Source organism: Opisthorchis viverrini (genome assembly GCF_000715545.1).
Source record: "Opisthorchis viverrini unplaced genomic scaffold opera_v5_1, whole genome shotgun sequence".
Lineage (NCBI taxonomy): Eukaryota > Metazoa > Platyhelminthes > Trematoda > Opisthorchiida > Opisthorchiidae > Opisthorchis > Opisthorchis viverrini.
Genome location: NW_008751657.1, coordinates 3,359,371 through 3,381,026, shown reverse-complemented (window position 1 = coordinate 3,381,026; position 21,656 = coordinate 3,359,371). Strand labels below are relative to the sequence as shown.

General features: G+C 41.8%; 3 protein-coding genes across 3 annotated transcripts in view; 2 read left to right on the top strand and 1 right to left on the bottom strand.

The window, feature by feature from the left end:
* T265_00054 (hypothetical protein) overlaps window positions 1–2,121 on the top strand; it is a gene marked incomplete at both ends in the record, with an annotated part of 32,526 nt that extends 30,405 nt beyond the window's left edge. Inside the window, one exon of the mRNA XM_009163711.1 lies at window positions 1,217–2,121. Within this exon, the coding sequence (XP_009161975.1) occupies window positions 1,217–1,652 (436 nt within the window). The remainder of the gene's footprint in view (window positions 1–1,216) is intronic.
* A 1,258-nt stretch (window positions 2,122–3,379) lies between these two features.
* T265_00052 (hypothetical protein) lies at window positions 3,380–20,786 on the top strand (the record flags this gene model as incomplete). The annotated part of the gene is made up of 2 exons (XM_009163709.1): window positions 3,380–3,452; window positions 20,455–20,786. The coding sequence occupies 2 exons, from the start codon at window positions 3,380–3,382 to the stop codon at window positions 20,784–20,786; spliced, it is 405 nt and encodes a 134-aa protein (XP_009161973.1).
* On the bottom strand, window positions 3,565–17,188 carry T265_00053 (hypothetical protein; the record flags this gene model as incomplete). The annotated part of the gene is made up of 3 exons (XM_009163710.1): window positions 3,565–3,956; window positions 7,536–7,831; window positions 17,032–17,188. 3 exons carry the CDS (start codon window positions 17,153–17,155, stop codon window positions 3,744–3,746), a joined length of 633 nt encoding a protein of 210 aa, XP_009161974.1.
* Window positions 20,787–21,656: the final 870 nt, after the last annotated feature.

The following is a 21,656-nucleotide window of genomic DNA, read 5'->3' as shown; positions in this document are numbered from 1 at the left end:
AAGAATGTTTCACACTATTGGTTTTTTTTCTGGTTGCTTTACCTTGCCAGTGGTTTTAAGTAACAATGTGTGAGTGAAAGCGTCATTTGGACGGTTGTTGTCGCTTTAGTCAGTCTAGATACAATTTTTCTTTGGGTAACTGAATCCTTTACTTCGTATGGGTATCCGTGGAACGGACCCAGTCGTGTTGTGACAGTTTGTGTGCCTCCACCATCCATTGAGTTTACAGAGGATGTCCATGCGCCACCCGCAGTATCTCATATTTAGTTTGTTTGTGGTAGAGGTCTGACCAAAACAATCTCCCGGCCTTCAATGCTAGGGGTTAAAACAGATGTAGCGACTTGTTTTATAAAGATTGTAACGCATCTACATTTCCCTTCAGGTGGTCAGGCATTTGAGCTAAAGCCTTTGGTCCAAGACCCTAATCATTCTCTTATCTAGGTGTGAGTGCCCTAACAGTATCCCAGTCCACGTACAACCGTGAAGTGCACACGTATTACCCGATGAAGCATCATTGTTGAAGACTGTTGCTATGTTGTCGATGATGGTGATTACGATGGAAGGGACGTACCTTGATCACTAATAGAACATTATATGCACGTAAAGGACAGTCTTTTCGAACAATTCACCACGATCACAAGGTGGAGTTACCCATCCAGTAATAAATTGTCAGATAGCAGGGCAGTCAGCCGTATGCGCGGAGCTCTTAGATTAGGCTAGACTGATGTGGATATCCAACGTATAAATTCATACCTTCAGGTTACTCCACATAGGCTGTCAATCGAGGGCAACTTTAATAAGATTTCATCTCGTCTGCGTCGCAAGATAATGGAAGGTTATGGAAAATGTTTTAATTCGTAGAACCCAAAGATACAAGATTCCCTCAGGAAGTGTCATTCACCCCTGAGGGGTAACACTGCTCTCGCGGAAGAGGAAATGTCCACAGTAACGTTACCTCAAATTTTGTATGCTTGTTTCAAGGAAGATCATTAGGTCCCTTCAGATTCTGGCCAGTCACACAAATACTTGAAAACGGCTGCCCTTAAGCCATGAATTTTGATTACGTTTGAACCCGTTACGGTGTTTTTTCATGTTACGAACCACCTAAAGCCAATTTTTCTAAATAAAATCCGAGGTAAACGTGACCCGGATTTCCTCCATTTTTCTCAGCTGATTGATCATCAATATACTTTTCAATGTTTTTTGTATTTCCAAGGCCATTTCTGAGCACGACTGCTAGTCAGACTGACTCTAGCCTGCTTGAAGCACTCGCGCCAAAGCCGAAACCCAAAGAAGAGAAACAATACAGATGCAGAGGGTGCAACACGGAGTCACTAGAGACACGGGATGAAGAAACGAACACAAGACCGAGAGGAATCAACACGAGCATTTCCTTCAGTGAGGCCGTCTCAAATGCCAACTCGGAGGAACTACTGAACCAACTGGGTACAAACAATCTTGATTTCCAATCGATGGACAATCTAACACGAGCCCGAATGCGTCGAAAACTTCGCGAACATTGCCACACATTTGATGTGTCCACAGGGGCACAACCGGAAGTTGTGGTGAATGGTGAAAGACAGAAGCCTCCTCGTGGTCTCAATGATTGTGGCTTCCGTCGTTATAGCACAATTGACAAACAGCATCACTAATCGGCGATAAGATTTCATAACATGGTTTACCTAAATGGCCTCGAATGTCTAAATCAAGCGGTGTGCTTGAACTTTCTGTGGGCTGAAACATCATTTCACGGAAAACTTCAGTTTCACATACGAAAGAACATAGTTAAAACTACCGAAAAATGGCAATTTCCCTATTGATTATCCTCACCAAGCGGGGCATGTGCAGCCCCATCTAACATGACTGCACTCTCTTTCTTTCCGGTTAACTCATGTTGTGCTGCAATTAATTTTTTGTGTACATAGGACATGACACTAAAAGTGAATACCCCAACTGCTGCACTAGTTGCTAAATACGCTGGTTTTTCGCATGTCAGATGACTTTCAAAAAAAACATTTTGCTTCTAATATATACAATCCGGGTTCGGCGTTCAAGAAAATGTCGTTTCAGTTGTTCTTTCAGTTAGGTGCGTCGTTGGTGTCCTTTTCCTACGTGGTCATCTTCCGTCCGACCGATCCAGTTTGGCCACAAAACAGTCTAATCGGGTTGATGCTTCTGAGAACAAACCATCATACGGAATACCGATGGGGGATGGTCCTTCCATTAATTTACACGCATTTCGCCCTTGGTCGGCTCGCATGTTTGACGGCCATCCTAATCATTATTGAGTGTGGCGTTGAAGTATGAGGAGCAGGGGTACAAAATTGACCAAAATCATACCAATTATGCATATGTGAACGTTCTGTATTCCTGAGTTTGGTTTTCATCTTGGACACGAAATAGAGCACCAAGCACTTATAGCAACCCATTCGCCCTTTGCAGATGGGGGAATGTTAACAAGCTCGCCAAGAATGTTAGGTGTGCAGAGTTCAAACCCCTGAATAACCAAGAACATCCACTACTAATGAACTGTTGCTGAGCAAAACTCGAGTTCAGTGCTTCAATCACTTAGTATGGCCTCAGCAGAACAAGTGGGCCAGAACAGGTGCAGCACTGCTCAAACAAATGTGATCTGAACGTGGACCTTTACATTCTACGACGAAATACGTCATTTTCCGCAGACGATAGTAGTAAATTCAGTTCCCTCAATGTATTGGAATAGCAATGCTAAAATGGTTTGCGTGGGGCAGTCCCGGAACACTTATTCCGGTGGTACATTTTAAGGATGTGTCCACCTAGTTCTTTCAAATGGATTGGGCCCCTTGGTTTATTCCATTGTATTTTATTTTATTTAACTCTAAAAACACAACAGCGCTGTCATGATGATGAAGACCTTTTCTGCAAATAACGAGTTTTTTGCAGCTGAAAAAAAGGGAATTCACGAGCGATGGATACCTCATGTTTGTCGATTTGGGAGCCATTAGTAGCACTTTGTTCAAAAGGATAGCCTTACAAGACAGATGGTGCGGTAAAGTATCAGCTTTAGCATCGATGTAGATGCAACTGATGAGTAAGGGAGTGAAACTGGAGATGAAGTTGATTTTGACGATGAGGATGATGATAATGATGACCAAACTAGCCACGATTGTCATTAAAGTAAAATGCGGTCAGATTTTGTCGTCCGCCTTTAAGTATAGAGTCCTTATGCGCTTGGCTGGATACATTTTAAGAAACGACCGCTAATCCATGTCCGTTGCTTTCCAGATTGACTTAGCGTTTGCCCGTGTAGGCACCTCGGAATGCTTGTGACAGGTTAGCGTCAGGTCTTTCTCATCCATTCTTTTCTGTCCTTTCCAGTTTAAAGTATAAGTTCAATTAAATGAACATTGTGATTGCACGGCGGTGGAGCATTGATGCTAGCACCGATGATACTGTCTCTAATGATGACGATGGTTATTGTGAGCTTTTTTGAAGATCTCGATTTTAACTAGCACTCATGAATGGGATTTTGCAAAGTTCGACGATATTGGCAGAAATAAAATATATAAAATGTATTTTATATTCTTGCCGGACCTGAAAGATGTACTGGACATACAAGTACACTTTGAATGCACCTTTAATTGTGAAATCCAAATAGTGTTGGTTTGCATCATCCGGAAGGCGGTTTCATCCAGAGGCAGATATTTCATTAGGTCGTCACAATTCCGGAGCTACACTGGGCATACGTGTGGGCTCAGCACATGCTAGGCTTCAGTAAGATCATCGTTATAATACAGATGTAATTGTGGCATGAACATGGCTTCGATATCTTCGTTTTCCTCCTTCACCCCATTTTCTTCCAGAGTCTTGTACATATCCAAGACAACACCGTTGTACTTCCATGTGTAGGAAGCTGCGTGAGCGTTAAATGGCAAATAACGTGCCAGAATGTCCACCAGGTTTTCCTCCACGCAAACCTGGTGCGGAAACAAGAGAATGGGGCACATAATACATAAAGAACAGGATGTGTAATCGAACTCAGGATGAAGAGACGAGCTCAGTCTATTAGTATGAAAAGTTGGAATGTGACTAAAGATATCCAGACATCCATGGGTGTATGCAGAAGTGTAGGCACGTAGAATGCATGCGGCTTATTGGCACTGGTGCAGCCACCAGCTGCCATTTTGCTCATCTCTACGCACTAATGACGGTCTTGTTGGACTAAAGTCGATTTCTACATAGATTTTTTGTCAGCGCAGCGAAAGAGCTGCAATAAGTACTCTGAAGTGAGCAAATACATTCCCAAATGCCAGTAGAAGCCCTGAATCCGATGGGCTTTGACATGCGGTACTGCCACAAACCAACAAATATTGTTATCATATTAGTATCGGTATGAGATGCATCCGCAGTGCTAAGTGTCAAAGAAAAATTGGGCAAAAATCTAATTATCTGTTGCGTTGAGGATTTTATCCTTCAGAAAAATCAATTCTATGCTGAAAGAGTCAGAAGTACGTTACGTCTTTTTTATACTTTTTGGGAAGCTTTTGCACGGTGCATCTCCCAGAAGTAATCAAAAGGAATTCGTCGGTCAGCTGGCCCATCAATACCACATCACTCTAACTGAGGAACAGTGGCTTATTGCTGCACCTCATTGCAGTCGAATTAAACTCTTGATTGGTTATTCGTGTCCGGACAATGGGCCGCAGTTTCGTGTTTACCTTGTAGGTCAAGCGATACGCACTGTTACTGGCCTCTGGTAAGTTTTACATCATTCTTTGGCCATTTGGGTGAGAAGTAATCTATCGCTACTCTAAAATTCCTCTCATAACTCTGTGAATGTGAATGTAATCTGCCGATCACGGCAGTTTGCATAATTTCTAAGCAATGTTACCAACCATGGTTTGGAACTATTATGATAGATTATGATTGTATTGCAAAGAAGCAGTAATACTGTTGCTGTCATTGATGGTGATGATGGCGATTTTACCATAATTTAACCACTGGGTAAAACCTACGTGTTTCAGTGATACTTAACAATCTTGGAGAACTTAACACAACATCTGTCCACTTTGATCGAAGGTATGCGACCCACATGTCCTTTTAAATGCAGGTTAGTATCACCCTTACACGATTCTTTGGCATAGCTAACAGTGTACAACTTTGCACTATTTCGGTGCATACCGGGCACCTGTGCACTCCCGGCTAGCAACAGATAAGTGCGCGAAAAACGTGACTGACAGAAACCTACTTAGTGCCCAAAACAAGTGAATGCGTATGATTTTAATATGATGAAAAAACCACCCTTAATCGATTGTTTCTTCATATCAGAATTGAGTGTGATTACTGTTGACCAAATGGTGACAGAATTGACGAGCAGTTCACACGATCCAGCAAAATGGGATGTTCAATCCGGTGTTTATTAACAGCGCCCTTTTTGCTTCAGCTAATTTGCTGTTTTCACCTCGCCTACTATGTATGTTAGTCACCCTGTGGTCATCAGAGTCATATCACTTACGTGTGCATGGCATGCGCAGTGCCTCACGGTGGCCTGGTTGAAACTTACTACCTCATTATGTGGAGGAATTTTGATTGGAGCTATGCTGTTCCACAAAAGTCTTCCATAGTCAAGCAAACACTGTTTTGCATTGGATGGTGTGTGACACTCATAACTACGGATTTAACTGAGATGTTATCACGCCCCTTAATTAACATCACCATTTCCAGTCTGCTACCTGTTTTTGTGCCAAACGTCGAGTAATTTTCAATTACATCCTTCTGGGCAGTCCACATTAATCAGTTATCCGTTTCAAGATTTGACCAAGGGGGGCTTTTTTCGTTTCATCAACCTGTTTTCTTAATTTCAAAGCATCCTTACAAGACATGAACCCAGGTGACGTAAGCCACTGTCAAGGGCAAAAGCAGTGTCCACTGATCCGTCCGGTTGAGCCGCGAACGGAGCCAAATAAATGTCTACCCTCAGTGTTGTTTAAGTGAGTTGGCTGGCTTTGAGTGTTATAAACAGTAATCTGCGAATTGAAATATTCAGGTACCAGGTTACCTTACTAACCTGCAGACTTCATTGCCACATGCTTACAATTCATAGTCATGAAGCTTCACTGTCTCTAAGATGCACTCAGGCAATCGTATCATTTTTCCATTCCGATGTATTCGAGACCGTTAATCTGGTAGATTCCAGTGCACACATCTACAAAAGGAACTCTTCAAACCAGACGAAGTCCTCCCGAGTATATAAACTTTGAACCAAACGATGTGGAATCCGGCTGTTTTCTATACAACTGCTGAGTAATGAAATCAGACTCTTTGGTTTTTAATGAAATACGTTACTCATAAGTTTGCTGCAAATACTTCAGCAGACTGGGATCGGTATTCCCTTCTTGGGGATAATCAGGTAGACGCAGCCCCCGAGTTTCACTCAACCTTATGTACTGTTTTCACCCTCCTTGGATGCTATTTCCAAAGTGTACTCAATTACAAATAAATACGCTTTTAACGAGGGATCCAAGAGAAACCCAACTTAATCCTTTGTCTATGAAGGTCACCCATGAAAGCTGCTGCACGGGATCCATCTCATGCTTTAGTTGCTATGATATCTGAGATATCGAGGCGTATTTTATCTTCACATGAGTGTATTTTGTCCACTTTGTCAGATCTCCTTCTGTACACAGCATCCGGCTATTTTCGAAGTTTCTGCTCCACTCCACCAAGTAAAGTGCAACTGCATGTTGGAGCAATGATGGACAGTGCACTGTAGAGTACCATTCATGGTCGTTTTAGAAGAATTTGTTACGATCAAACCTCAAGTGTTCCACATGATGAAGCATGACGCTATTCTCTTTCCATCTTGCAAAAAACTACAAAATCATGTTTAATTACTCTGGAAAACGTTAAAAACATAATTGCTTGCATTAAGCTAAGTACCATGTTCACTTTATGCCACAGTTTGACACATTAAAGCGTGTCATGCTATGTAATCGCAATGGGGATGACATTTTACCTCCTAACTGGAGTTCTTTTTATAAGTCTGCGCTATTTTTCAAGAGTATCAGTTTCACAGCTTTGCCAACTAGTCTTACTTCTCCGGAGATTGTAAACTGCTTTAAGTTTTTGGGGTGCAGCATTTCCAAGATCAGTGTCCTGCTGTAAGAAACTTCGGAATTAAACATTGTTTGAATTTGTGTTAGTTGGATGACCCTTCGTTCTTTGAAGCTGAGAATGCCCGTTGGCACTGTGTGCGAAATGAACCAAACAGCTGGTGGTTTTGGATACGTGATCTGTTGTACACGAGGACCCGATTTCAGTTTACAGAGAGTAGGAAGTGTTGGTTGGACAGTGGCAAACTTTATGCATACGATTGATCATTGGATGATTTACTCCATCTTAAGAGGCGATTTCACATTTCTCTCTCAATCAGTTTGAACATAATGGAAACGGTTTTATGAGTAAACGTCAGAACCACAAACTGATGATAAAAATGTGGTAAAAAAAACGTTTGTAAAACTCCAAATGCACTTCTCAATTAAAAAGGGAACGCTTACCTCGATTTCATTTTCTTTTAGCGCTAGCGTGTTAATTATGCGCACAAACCTCGTCCTTTTTGTCAAGTATCCTATCAAATATTTTTCATCTTTCCACCATGGAGTACCAAAGTCCGTTGCCCAATCGGTTGTGGGGTAAGGTGGTGGTATGTGAACGAAGCGACCATGAGGAGTGTAGGGCACCAAACAGTGTGTTTGTGGGTCTACATGATATCGGATATCTCCGGTACGTGGATCAAACCAGTGAGATATGTCTTTTCCCGCTTCGTTCAACAAAGGTCTCAAGAGAACATCCCCTGAAAATAAAGCATAGATTTCTGAATGCACATTATGCAATGTACAGACTGAACTGCAGTGACCAAGTTGGAGCAAACATTTACTAAGAATTCATGATAAACATCGTACAATTGAAAAAATTTGTTCCACTTGCTTGTGCGGTAAAGCATGAAGTAACGAGCCTTAAGGCATCTAGATGTTTTTTAGTAAGCAGGATTTGTTAACAGTACTTCATCCCTGATTCGTAGTAGTCTTCACCATAAGAGAGGACTACTGGGTTTACTACTGTAAACTATTATAGCTGCAATTGAGAACATCGGATTTGAGGTGGTCCACGGTGGCCACTGAAGTTGTAAGCAAAGCACCACTCTGATACCATAGGTTCTCAAAATGCACCCTACGACGTGGATAGCAGAATTTCGGCCATAGCGATAAAACCTTCAACAATGTTTCATCGTGAACCACATCAGAACAGTTGTGCACGTACTTGTCTGGTTTTTGAGGAATTTGGTTCGCGTCTTTCGCCTACTCAGGGCTTTGTTCAGCTTGGTTGTCTTCTTGTCGGAAATACTTTTAACGTCAGATATGAACTTCTAACGTTCATTGTGCGTTTAGATGTATGTCGCTTTAGTGAGATACGGTCGGGTCGGATGCGGTTTCTGCTTAATTGCCTCCTACACCGCGTTTGAGACAACCCTCAAGGAACTGAGAGGCGGTCTTCTTTACAAGCCTGGTTTTGAAGCCCAGTTAACCTTTTGGCTATCTTATCTTTGCAATCCCGTGTTTGGTGGAATACTCTAATGGTTGGAACGAAAACATAGTGACAAACATCAATGTATTCCAGACCTTATCGTCAGGTTGGTACTGTGTTCTTGTTCTGACCATGAGTATTCAAGCAAATTATTATAAAATGTATGTAGCAAAAGATATAAAAACGAGCATTTTCTTGTCCTGTCAAACTTTTTTCAAACAAGAACGCACATAATCCAATAAACACTGAGGTGCTTCAAAATGACTACAGTTGCAGTTTCGGTTTTCGGCTCTTCGCTTCTGAGCAAAATCACCGGATTTGAGCTTAAGTCCGGTAAGAGCTTATTCAGATTGCATATCCATGGTAGTGCTGGAATAGGGAATCCTCGCAGGCTGAACAAATGTGTAGCTATTCCTCTGCATTCAAATAATTCTGTTGTAATCACGGATTCTAAAATCATCTAAAAAATTAGATCTAATTGGGACATTTCCTGAAAATTCTGGTAGATCAGCTTAAACGCGCAGTTTGCTGAATTGCTCTTGTCAGTTGTTGTTGAATAAGCTGATCACGTTCACTTATCCTGACGTGATTCAAGCACGTCTTGCGTGTGTTGGTGGATTTGTCGTAGCATGTATGGTGGTGTATTCAGGATTAAAGTCTCCACATGGCCAGAGATGTGCTTCACCCATGGACACTCTTAAAAGAAAAGTTTAAATTCACTGCTTCCCCACTTTAATGTGGACCTACCATAGTAATATCCGGTGCAATCAAGATGGATATACTAACATCAGTCCACAAAAGGCTTAGCAGACGGGTTAAGAACACACAGATATGTGTGCATACAAACAACAACGTAAAAGTTGAACTCTGTATGGACTTATATCAGCAGACGAACTAGTTTCGGAGACTTTCAACAAAATGTTACCAGGGTATGCGGTCCTGTTAATTTTCATCAGTTTGCTTTATAGACCGTACCCGGAGGAGTTTCTTGTAAAATTTTAGCCACCATATATTTTCAGGGAATAACTTCGTGACGATGTGACAGTCCTGACCAAATGGGAATCAGAACATCCCCACAGCTGCTAGTATTTGGTAAAAAACAAACGTGCAGGTCAACTACATGCCCACAAAGCCAAAAATGTGCTGTTACAATATGGTCGATCAAGACCGTTGTCGCGCTGCATAGGCTTGGAGATCACAATTCAGGTCAGGAGTGAAAAAATCATCTAGCGAATGCGTTTTACAGTTGATGAGGATATTCTGCTTTTTCAAACCTTTGAATTGGTTTCGTCGTACCAAGAAAAAGTAGTCTAGGTGTGAGATGGTTAGTCGTGTGACTCTCTCAGATCCTGAATTAGCCGGAGTAATTGGAGCAGGAGTCATCATTCTAGGTCTCCGTTGGTTTCTCGACGCTCCTCGACCATTAGTGCCACAAAATGTCAAGTCAACTATTTTTCATTAGTAATTTCGTCAATACGCCTAAACTAACTGGCGTCTGTTCCAACGAATAAGTGGCTTTATTTGCCGTGACTACTTATCCTTTGTTAGTGGTGAAGAAAGAAAAATCTTTTTTGATGATGTGTGATAGATCTCCCTCGTTAATGGACGGGTTAAGAACACACAGATATGTGTGCATACAAACAACAACGTAAAAGTTGAACTCTGTATGGACTTATATCAGCAGACGAACTAGTTTCGGAGACTTTCAACAAAATGTTACCAGGGTATGCGGTCCTGTTAATTTTCATCAGTTTGCTTTATAGACCGTACCCGGAGGAGTTTCTTGTAAAATTTTAGAACGGGTTAAGAACACAAAAATATGTGTGCATATAAACAACAACGTAAAAGTTGAACTCCGTATGGACTTATATCAGCAGGCGAACTAGTTTGGGAGACTTTCAACAAAATGTCACCAGAGTATGTGGTGCTGTAAATTTTCATCAGTTTGCTTTATAGACCATACCCGGAGGAGTTTCTTGTAAAATTTTAGCCACCATATATTTTCAGGGAATAACTTCGTGACGATGTGACAGTGCTGACCAAACGGGAATCAGAACATCCCCACAGCTGCTAGTATTTGGTAAAAAACAAACGTGCAGGTCAACTACATGCCCACAAAGCCAAAAATGTGCTGTTACAATATGGTCGATCAAGACCGTTGTCGCGCTGCATAGGCTTGGAGATCACAATTCAGGTCAGGAGTGAAAAAATCATCTAGCGAATGCGTTTTACAGTTGATGAGGATATTCTGCTTTTTCAAACCTTTGAATTGGTTTCGTCGTACCAAGAAAAAGTAGTCTAGGTGTGAGATGGTTAGTCGTGTGACTCTCTCAGATCCTGAATTAGCCGGAGTAATTGGAGCAGGAGTCATCATTCTAGGTCTCCGTTGGTTTCTCGACGCTCCTCGACCATTAGTGCCACAAAATGTCAAGTCAACTGTTTTTTATTAGTAATTTCGTCAATACGCCTAAACTAACTGGCGTCTGTTCCAACGAATAAGTGGCTTTATTTGCCGTGACTACTTATCCTTTGTTAGTGGTGAAGAAAGAAAAATCTTTTTTGATGATGTGTGATAGATCTCCCTCGTTAATGTGAACAGTTCAGGTGAGTAAACAGCTGATTTTAGACAATTCATTCAATTTACGTGGATTTAAGTTTAAAACATCCTCATCCTGGTGAGCAGATGATCACTGATGACAGGAGCAGGCTTATTTGCGAGCGTGGAAAAGTAGAGTTATTTCGTGCATGAATTCACGCTAATCACACACTTTAGCGTATACTACTTTTCTAACGCTCTAAGTTCCGAAGTCAGAGGACTTTAGTTGGTTAGCTTTATAAATGCAGTTTATTATCACCTACCTGCTAAATAAGGCGACAGCTGGATCATGCCTTACTCTAACGCTATTCGACCTGTTAGATCTATTAGACTTGAATCAACGCACGTAAAATTAATTAAGCCAACCTGATTCAGACGAGAGCTGAAATGAGGTGTACACATTAGGATTCCACCACAGTTGTGTCGAACCAACTGGATTGTGTCAAGTAACCATTCTACTCTCTCGAAAACTGCATGACCCAGTGAGTTATACTGGAGAGTGTCTGTGTTGCAATGTCAGATTTCCTCATACAAGTATGACCACTGGTTAGAAATCTGACCGACACACTCTCCTTTGATGTAGGAATAGGTGCCGCGGATTGTTCCTTAAAAATTGCAGTGCACTGACTTTTCCCTCCAAACACTACCACCCTGGGGTCAGAATTTTGAGACAAAGTCTGGGGGTTTAAACATCTTGTTTGGGTCTGGCCTGCATCGCATTGTCATGATCTTTATACAGTCAAGATTCCTGCCACCAGAAATTTTGTTATGCATATATTTAGCTTCGCGGTGTTCCATCAGACAAATCACCTTACATTCTGAATACACTGTGGCACGTAGGCAAAAACAGACTACTAATGGCGCCCTCTTCCTTTCTAATTCACACGCTCCATCTCACTTCCTCGTACGCTGTTAGTTTACCCCTCTTATTAGGCCATATTTTTGCGATGGACGACCTAAAGCATTCCGCACAGTCTTGGCCGCAACATTTGCTTTTCATCCGGCACTGATAGACTGAGGTATCTTGGACTCAGTCTTCAAGCCTTAACGACCGTTCAATCTTGCTGCTTCTAAAGTTCACGCTATGAATAAGGCAGGACAACAAGTAGCTTGTGCTTACACCCTTAACTCGGTTTACATTTCCACCTGCTGCACATTAGAAACAAGAATACATATTGCATGCAAGCTAAGTACTCCATCACTCTTCACCAAATTTCGGCAAAGTACCTTTGGCAACCCATAGGCCAAAGTGGCGGGATGTATAGAGATCAGCATTGACCTAAGTCACTAACAGAGGGAACCTTGAACCTTGGAAACATTTTCCGCAGATCATGAACATAATCCAGCCCGACTAATTATCGAGAGTCAAATCTAAACCAGCGTTTGCAACAAATAGCAGGCCGGATTGACACGGAACGCTAAGAAAATGTAAGCGGAACAGACATATGGCAACATTTGAAGTATTTATTTGATCCTCTTAACCACTCCCAGAAACCTCGTGTGAATAAACCACTCAAGGATCAAAACTGGATGACCATCTTAAATAAAGAAGGACCCTTTGTTCGCCAGGCCAAGCATGTTAAGCTCAAATTATTATGGCCGAATGATATCACTTGGTCTAATGATTAACATAATTAGAAGGCCAAATGGCAAAACTGGACCGCTTTGTGACACCAGAGGTTTATTATTACATATTTTCTCTCAAGCACTACTGCGCACTTAGTACTGATTACCTTCCACACGCATTGTTTAGGGCTTGGTTGAAGGGGTCAGTCAGCATGTATCTGTTCTGTTTGCTTACATCTTGAAAAAAACACCGCCCAACGACGAGACCCTTGATGCGGATTGCGTTTCGTTTCTTTAAGGTGGTTAATGAAGCACTGGTTCAAGAAAACCTTCTTTCCCTCACGCAAATTACACTGGTTCCGACTGTACTGTGAAAAATGATGTCAGCGCACGAATTTCAGGGGCTTCGGTCATGCTTGGTAGTTTGAAATACCTACAGCGGCGAGGTAGCATATTTCTAAATATCAGATGACTTGCGTATCAGGCTACAGTAAGTGCTTTTTTGTTGTATGGTTGGGATGTGTGGTCGATTCCGGCAGTGGAATTGAGATACCTTCAGGTCTTTGACAAGCGTTGTGTCGGAGTCAGATCTCACTAAGCTGATGCCAGCAAATTAGCAAACAGCCGTTAAAAAAGTGTTTGGTTGGGAAACAAAAGCTCCAACGAAATGACATGTCAAGTGCAAACAATGCTGTGTTTGTTTGTTTTGCCTATCATATTTTTTTTCCTTTTCATATGATCCTTAGCAATACCCCGTCCAAAATGGCGGGGATTCATGCCAACCTACACTCAATGCCTACCGTAAAAGTGCCGGGTTTAAATGTGAATGATTATTCTTTCGAATTCATCCTTGGAAAAGTAGCTATTACCCAAAGTAGTTTTAAAAGTAGAAACTATATCAAAACTTTGAAAAACTTATTGCATTTTTAAACCAGTATAACTTCAATGTAGCTGAATTGCCGCCACTTAAATACTGCCGGGGTAAACGCTCAGAAACTTTTGTTTAAATGCAATTTCCAGTAGCACAACATCATCAACATGAAAAGCGGTTAAATGCAAATTATCGAGCCTCAACAAGGAATAAGAATTTTTTGAAGGGTTTTCCCTCCATTTTAAAAATTTTGGCTGTTGATTTTGTCTATTAAGAGACTCATCGTTCGTTGTTTGGCACGGTTAAGCATTTTACTGCAATCAACAAATATTATGTCAACAGTGGTTCTGAATTTGATTGGCTTGTTTAATTTACAAGCCCATCAAATTTCGGCGACACAGCAAAGAAATTTGCAAATTTATGTTATTCATCCAATCAGCTTTTATTTCTATTGATACGTTGAACTTCGTATAAATAACCTATCATTTTGTTATCCGTCTTACAAGAATCAGTAGCCTAATTTGCCACCGCCAGTGGGATCAAGTCTGCCACGGCCTGTGCAAAAGCATTCGACAGCAATCACCTTCCATTCTAATAAAAAAGTTCATTGATGGCATGTTAAAGTTGTTAACTCTGAGTGCTGCGTGCTCAACGGATTTGGTACGTTTTGCCGAGGCGCTTTATAAACAAACATTCGCTAAATGTCTAATAAAAAAGTTCATTGATGACATGTTAAAATTGTTAACTCTGGGTGCTGCGTGCTCAACGGACTTGGTACGTTTTGCCAAGGCGCTTTATAAACAAACATTCGCTAAATTATGCCTGGTACCGGGAGATACTTTCAAATAAAAATGCTTCTTTTTGGAAAGACCTAGATTTGACTTTCAAACCTATTGGAAAATTCAACAAACGCACAATAAAGCACTTGTCTAACGAATTAGAATTTCCGGCCAATCTGATCGACGCTAATGCTGCATTTTGTGGTCAAATTCCACGCTGATTTAGCGGTTACATCTTTAACCGGCATTTCTTTAAATTGCTGCACCCAATCATAGTTTAGGAATGTACTATTTTTCATGTTTTGTGTACCGCCGCTGATCACGATGGTGGGTCTGCAAGATCCATTACAAAGACTAAAAATGTCAAATGGCTTTTCAGTCACTCCCTGATGGTGTTTGTAAGTCGCCAGTGTTTTTGCCGGACAAAATTATGGTCCCAAAAATTCTAAACTTAACTTCTTACATGGTTTTACTTATTTGTGTGTGACAAGTTTTGAAAATCAGCATGCGATTTTTGATAATTTTTCGAAGACTATTGGGTCTGTAAAAAGCGCTAATTTTCAGCCGGGCGGGGCTTGGTTATCTGATTAAAGTATTAAAATTTAATTAAAGTTGAAGTAATAAAATTACAAGCCAAAGTGTAGCATGACAACCTAAACAATTGTATAAAGTTGCACTCTAAGAGCGGAAAAATCGTTACGATTGCACAACTCTCAAACCCTCTGCGTGGTTACACTTACAGAGAAAGTCAGTACTGTCCTTGTGAGTCGTCAGGGGGCCGTGATTCAGAAGCACACAGAATAACTGTGCTATAGTTTTTTCTCTGTTACCGCGTAGATAACCGTAAATAAACACAAAGTCCGACCACAATGCCATCATTTCCATAATGTCCTTATACAGTGTAATTTAGCGACATCTTGATTCGTTTTGTCGGTCGGAAATTCAGAGCTACAGAAAAAAGCTTTTTATTTTAGAATGAGTGTCTTTTTCTTTTAGCAAAAATGCTTATAAGACAAAAAAGCAAGTATAGCAAATGTGCTTTTATTCCGAATTTGTTGCCACACAAGGAAGATGACAAAATAAGTATTTTCACCTTCCATTTTTTATCTCAAACTAAACCTAGGTCATTTTGACTAGTCTTTGTAAGCCCGCTCATTATTTTCCCCTTTAATGCATTTACCTTTTGGCTTACAATACATCGGGAGAGTTTTTTGAACCAAGTTCAATCTTCTACTTGGATAATACAGGCTGGATTTCTTTTTAAAGCAGGAAATCAAGGCAGCGTCGCACAAATTTACCACGTTTTTGGTTTCCCTTAAAATTAGTTCGTTCCCGTAAAATTAAGGAGCAGGCACTACAAATCTCATGTACAAAGAGAAACTCCGTTGCAGTCATATAAAATCGCAGAAACTATACTTAGCGTCGTTCTTTCAAAATGACTCCTCCCTGGTTAACCTGAAATTTCTGCCCAACTTTCGAATAAATTTTATCAACCAACCATATTCTCAAGAACTTCAAATTTGTAAATGAAAATGTTGAATTTTGCAGATTAGGATCTCTCATATCACCCCAAACTTCAACTTTCCCTTTTTGAATGAAGCACATGAACCCAATTTTTCTGTCTAATTACCGTCGCTTTTTAGAACCCGGTCTATACCGAACGAGGTCTGTAGGATAAAACCGATTATGAACTGCAGTATCACTTTCAGTTTGTGGGGATCGCTTGGCCAAGTTTGAAGGATGTTCAAAGACGGTATTCTGACCGGTTTCATATTATTTTATCCATCTTGCTGGTGAAAGACTGTATAACTGACATCGTTGTTCGTGTGCAATATAACAAAGGACTGAAAGACACTGGTTGGTTTAGAACTTCTGAAACATGTTGCTTTTGCTACCGCTGAAGCTGAGCTTTGTGAGCACCGACTATGATGACTAACATCATCGCCATGAAAAAGCGATACAATAGGTTTTGTATCCAGGTACACAATGGAGGTGAAAAATTCAACTAAAACTTAGTCCGGCGAGTAGTGCAATCTGATCTTTATTCCGTGTAAGGCATAACTCTTACATGTACAGGGAACAAGGCTAAACCGTGTGTATGCATGCCTTCAAGAAGCCCAATCCAGTTTACAAACAATCCAGGTTTCCTCAACTCCAGCACTTCTTACGTGTCACCTGTTGATTAAAACATGGTAATTCAGTTGTCGACAAACGTATATTGGTGTCGTACTGCGTACTCCAGCACTCTTACGTGTCACCTGTTGATTAAAACATGGTAATTCAGTTGTCGACAAACGTATATTGGTGTCGTACTGCGTGAAAATACTCGGGACGGTAAAACTTCCACTCGCTGAGGTGTGTTTTGAACAATGAGAATAGCACCTACAGAGTTGATATATTGCACAAAAATGCTCCATAGCAATGCATTTCAATCCCAGCGGTATCATTGAGTCAGACGTGTAAGTCCAAAGGATTCAATTTCAGAAATAGAGTCAGACAGATGAAGCAGAAAAAGTATATAATACAAAGTTTGGAAATTATTCTCGATGTTATGTGATAATGTGTCAGAAGAGGTCAATATTTAGTGGTAATGCGCATAGCAAATTTTGTGTGTAAAAGGTCCAATGTGATCGCGATTTTAGTGATCAAATTCTCACCTTTATGCTGTGCACATAAGGGAGTAAAGTCGTAAACTTTACCCAAGAATGATACCCAACAGTCTTGGGCGTTATCATGAAGAATTATATCCTTTGGCGTGTAATATCGCTTTTTTGTTCTCATTCTCCACGCTTTAAAAAGCCGCGCCTCTGTCACCACAGTATTTCTTCAAGGTCAAGTTGTGAATTAAGTCGATAGGTTCTCCACTTATTTTGGAGGCCAACGCACCACTCAAAAGTAGAATGCCGTCAGATGTCCTGTACGTATAAACTGAATGCGAGATAATTCATCGAAAAAAGTTAACTGTTGGCTTCCAGGTGAGACATGCTTGATTGTTCGCAAGCACACGTGAGTACATGCCATTTGATCCACGTTTGCTGAGTTAAAGAATACTTTCTAATGGGTGGAACGAAATGATGATTGTCTATTGTCGAGGTGGAACGCTTTCCGTGGAGGTCAGCTACAGGAGTGATATGCAGCGGTACTTCCTAATTCTGCTGCGTTTTGCACACGTACCGGAAACCAGATGAGTCACCAAAACAAGCCCAAGATATGACGTGGGCTTTTTCAGTGGTTGATAAGTTGCTGCTTGTCGCTGCTTGCAAGCACTTCCTTTGTCGTTTCCCACCCGTCTTCTTTAGGGCAAAAGATGGGGATTGGCATAACCAAACCGCTGTTCAAAGTACTGCTTAGGTTAGTCTCAGTGCCCCAAAAGGGGCTGTAGTCCAATGGGTAAACATCAATACCTTCTAGGTTCCACATTGAAGAACTGAATTTAATGGAAAATGGGTGGGCATTACTCAAGTTTAGGTTCGATTGATGTGGTTCTTGGCTTCGTTAAACAATAGTGTCTGCATTTGCCACCAAAAGTCGCCTGTACGGTTGAAGTCAGGACCATGCTTCTCGGTGTTAATGTGACTCGTATTACTCGGGATGAGGAAGATTGCTTCGTTGTCCAAACCCCAGTACCTCTTCACAGTGAACGGCAACACGCTGTTGTCGTTCGTTCAACTTGGCTATGTAGGCCACCAAAAGATCCAGATCCGGATAATTGTCAGGTACTCTCATGAAAACTGCCAGCGCATAGGGTGGAGGGTTCTAATACCTCGGTAGGTCATCAAGGCAACAAAATGAGTGAAAATGGTCCAACAACCGAACCTGATGAGAGCCCGCCAGCGCACAGTTAATGTCCAACAGATTTCCAGTTAGAAGTCATGAAACTTTCACTTATTACTCTCTAAGATGACCTCAGTAATAATGAAGCAAGGCAAATGGGTCGATGGATAGATGGATTGAACACTGTTCACTTTGTGAACGAGCTCGTTGGAGGCTGTGTCCAAGTTTTATTTCTCCGAGATCTCACCGTTTAAAGGGCCCTTTGTTAAGGCAGTGGTCGAGGTAAACATTGTCCATAATGTTGATTGTGCCACATCACTTTAATATATGTGAACATACCCAGACGTTTCAAGTGTACCCCAAGTTTGCCGTTGAATAAACTTGTCCGTAATTCCGTTTTCCGACACTTACCAGCTTGTCAATTTTCGGCCGTAGGTAACTGAAAAAAGCCCTCCGGGTCCTCGCAACTTTATTTTAGGGTCGGATTTTACACTGTACCCTCCAGCAACTGCGGCGAAATCAGTGCTCTATACAGGGGATTACAAGTAGTTCTCTTGGGCGCTTCCATGCTCATTGCTGTTCATTACTGCCGCTTTTGGCAACTACAGTTTTTAACTGAACGAATCGGTCAGGTGATATCCCAGGGCTGTTTCCGTACACTCGGTCCATCCAACGCATTCTCCGAAACCCCGTGTGATAGTGAGCCACGCAATAAACATGGAACCTTCGTGGAGTGTGACTTTCCCGGGCTTGCACTCGAGCACTGCCCACAAAGATCAGCTCATTTTCTGGGAGCACTGGCCCAAAATTTCCACAAATTCTTTTACCTTCACTTAATGAGTGATGGAACAGGCAGTTGTCCACTCTATCTTGAACGTCTCAGTTTTCCGGCGATGAGAGGTCTTCCAACAGAAAGGACGGTTTATGCTATTCAGCCTGTTTCACGGGGGAAAACGTCTCCAACCAGCAACACTACGCTTGCGCAGTGCTAACCGTATCGTATGTTCATAGACCTGAATACTCCGCCTCTTACGACGATCGTTCTGAGGGCTTCACCATTTCTTATGTTTAATTTGTCAGGACGGAGAGATAGAATTGAGTGTGGTACTGGTCTCGGGGCTCCGATGACGGAACTAGAGTCGAACATTATGTACGAGTGCGTGTGTAGTTGAGGCAAACAAGCGGGTTATTCCAGGTAAAGATGTTTTGGATGCAGTGTCGTGCAACATCCGAAAACTGGATGTCCGTGGGTAACTACACATCTCACTATTCAACAGATGGGGCCATGGCGAACCAAAAAATAGCCTTCTTCGTTTTTGGAACGCAAAACACTGTATGTATTCTATAAAAAAATATTTAAAAGCCGAAAGCGTCACACTGAGAGTAGCGCTTGCCCTTTCACTACTTTCACTTCACTCAATCCGGTATGTAGCATGAGCTTCAGCGTAAATACTCCGTTGATAAATCAATGCTGCATCACGTGGCAGTCGCAACAATAACCTAGAAGTAGTTTACTGGTTCATGATCATGCGTGCCATGTCGTGGGGCCTATCTATAGTTATTTGTGTTTTATTACTGTTACCCACGAGCTCTATAAAAAAATATTTGAAAGCCGAAAGCGTCACACTGAGAGTAGCGCTTGCCCTTTCACTACTTTCACTTCACTCAATCCGGTATGTAGCATGAGCTTCAGCGTAAATACTCCGTTGATAAATCAGTGCTGCATCACGTGGCAGTCGCAACAATAACCTAGAAATAGTTTACTGGTTCATGATCATGCGTGCCATGTCGTGGGCCTGTCTATAGTTATTTGTGTTTTATTACTGTCACCCACGAGCATCCATGAAGAAAAGCTTCCCGAGCGTTAAAAGGAGGGCGTTCACATCTGACCACTTATTGTCTGGTTGGTTGGTCATCCCGATATCGCTTTTAACAGCTCCACGAATGAAGTTTCAGTGGTGGTTGGGGTTGCATCAGCTAGACCTGTCAAGACATTGTGCCGAGGACGAACGCCCACACACTATTAGCCAAGGGAGTTTAGCATCATGTTCCACAGCCACCAAGTTTATCTTCGGCTCAATTCCCCATCATGCTATTGTGCTTCTTCTAAAGACTGCGGATGAGCTCACAGATTGGTTCACAACTTCTTATCTTTATTTGCAAAAAGAAAACAAACCAAAGATTTCGCTACTGAAAGGAATAGATGAGGTTGCCAATGTGACATTACATACTATCATCGAGTATCCGGGCCTTGTCAGTCGCCTTAAAGTCTATGCGCATGAGTTCAATCTTACCGTTCTATTTAGACCAGTTGAAAACGGAAAGCTTTCATCGTGATTTTGACGATGTGGGCGGCAGCCGTAAGCCTGTTTCTACATCCTTAAACGCCGCAAGGCCACGAAATAACATGGCCATGTGTATAAGTAAACCTACGGGTCCGCCCCAGAAGCTGCATGTGTCTTCAAACCGTAGTGCGGCACAAAAGTCACTGACAATAACATCAACGGATGACTTCGACCAACAGGAGTATGTCTGCGGTATTGTGTATCAAATACGTTTCAGTCCATCTGCAGCCCCGTGCATGATCTGTGTTGTGAATGTTCCACAAACGGACATGGGAGCGAGGTGGCAAACTTGAATTAAAAAACTAAGCTTGCGGTTATTTTGAGTGGTAAGTTAGAATGATCTGATGATATAAGCTCACTCACAGGTTCAAACTGTCTCATATCCAGAGCCATTTATTGTTTATATTGTATCATTCCGCGGAGGATTTCATTGGATTGGATTAGATCAGGTAGCTGCAGTTAAAGCCCGCGGCGCTTGCCCAAAAGCCCTCTACGGCTAATGCGCACACATGTTTTTGCACACTCAATTATCCACCAAAGCCATGGCGGCGGTGAACCAACCAGCATAGCGAAACAATTGATCGAACGCTCGATGTGTGTCGTGCGTGCCATGAGGTTTACGAAACCTAAAAATAATGTTAACTCTAAAATTTTCAGTGGCATGCCGTCACTTAAGACCGTAATAGTACAGCCAGGATGAAGGCACTACCACATTTCCTTCCATAATGCAAAAGTTAATGTGGAATGCCCCATTCTGCTGCCTGTTTCGACGACCTAATCGTTACGGGCTACGGCTTTGGAATTTGTTCATTGCTCTGTGGTTATACTCACGCCAGCAATACACACCTAACTGGAGTATCAGTGCACCTACTGGATAATTGTGAAGAAATCTAAATGAAAGTTACGGGAACTGGTGCTTGAAAAGAATGATGCGGTCCATTATATATGCGATAGCTGCTTCTGTGCTTAGTAGAAAAGGCCCGGCTGACGAAAAGTTTTGGGTTGCCTTGGGTACGCTGACTCAACGGTGCAACTCCCGGAGGCTTGCACTGTGAGCTATTGAGACCGGGGATGTGCCCGAATCTCTTTTGCTTAGCTACTGAAGCCCCTTCGTCAGGAATGTGGCAGTTGGACTCCATAAGTCACCGCAACTGTGTTCCACG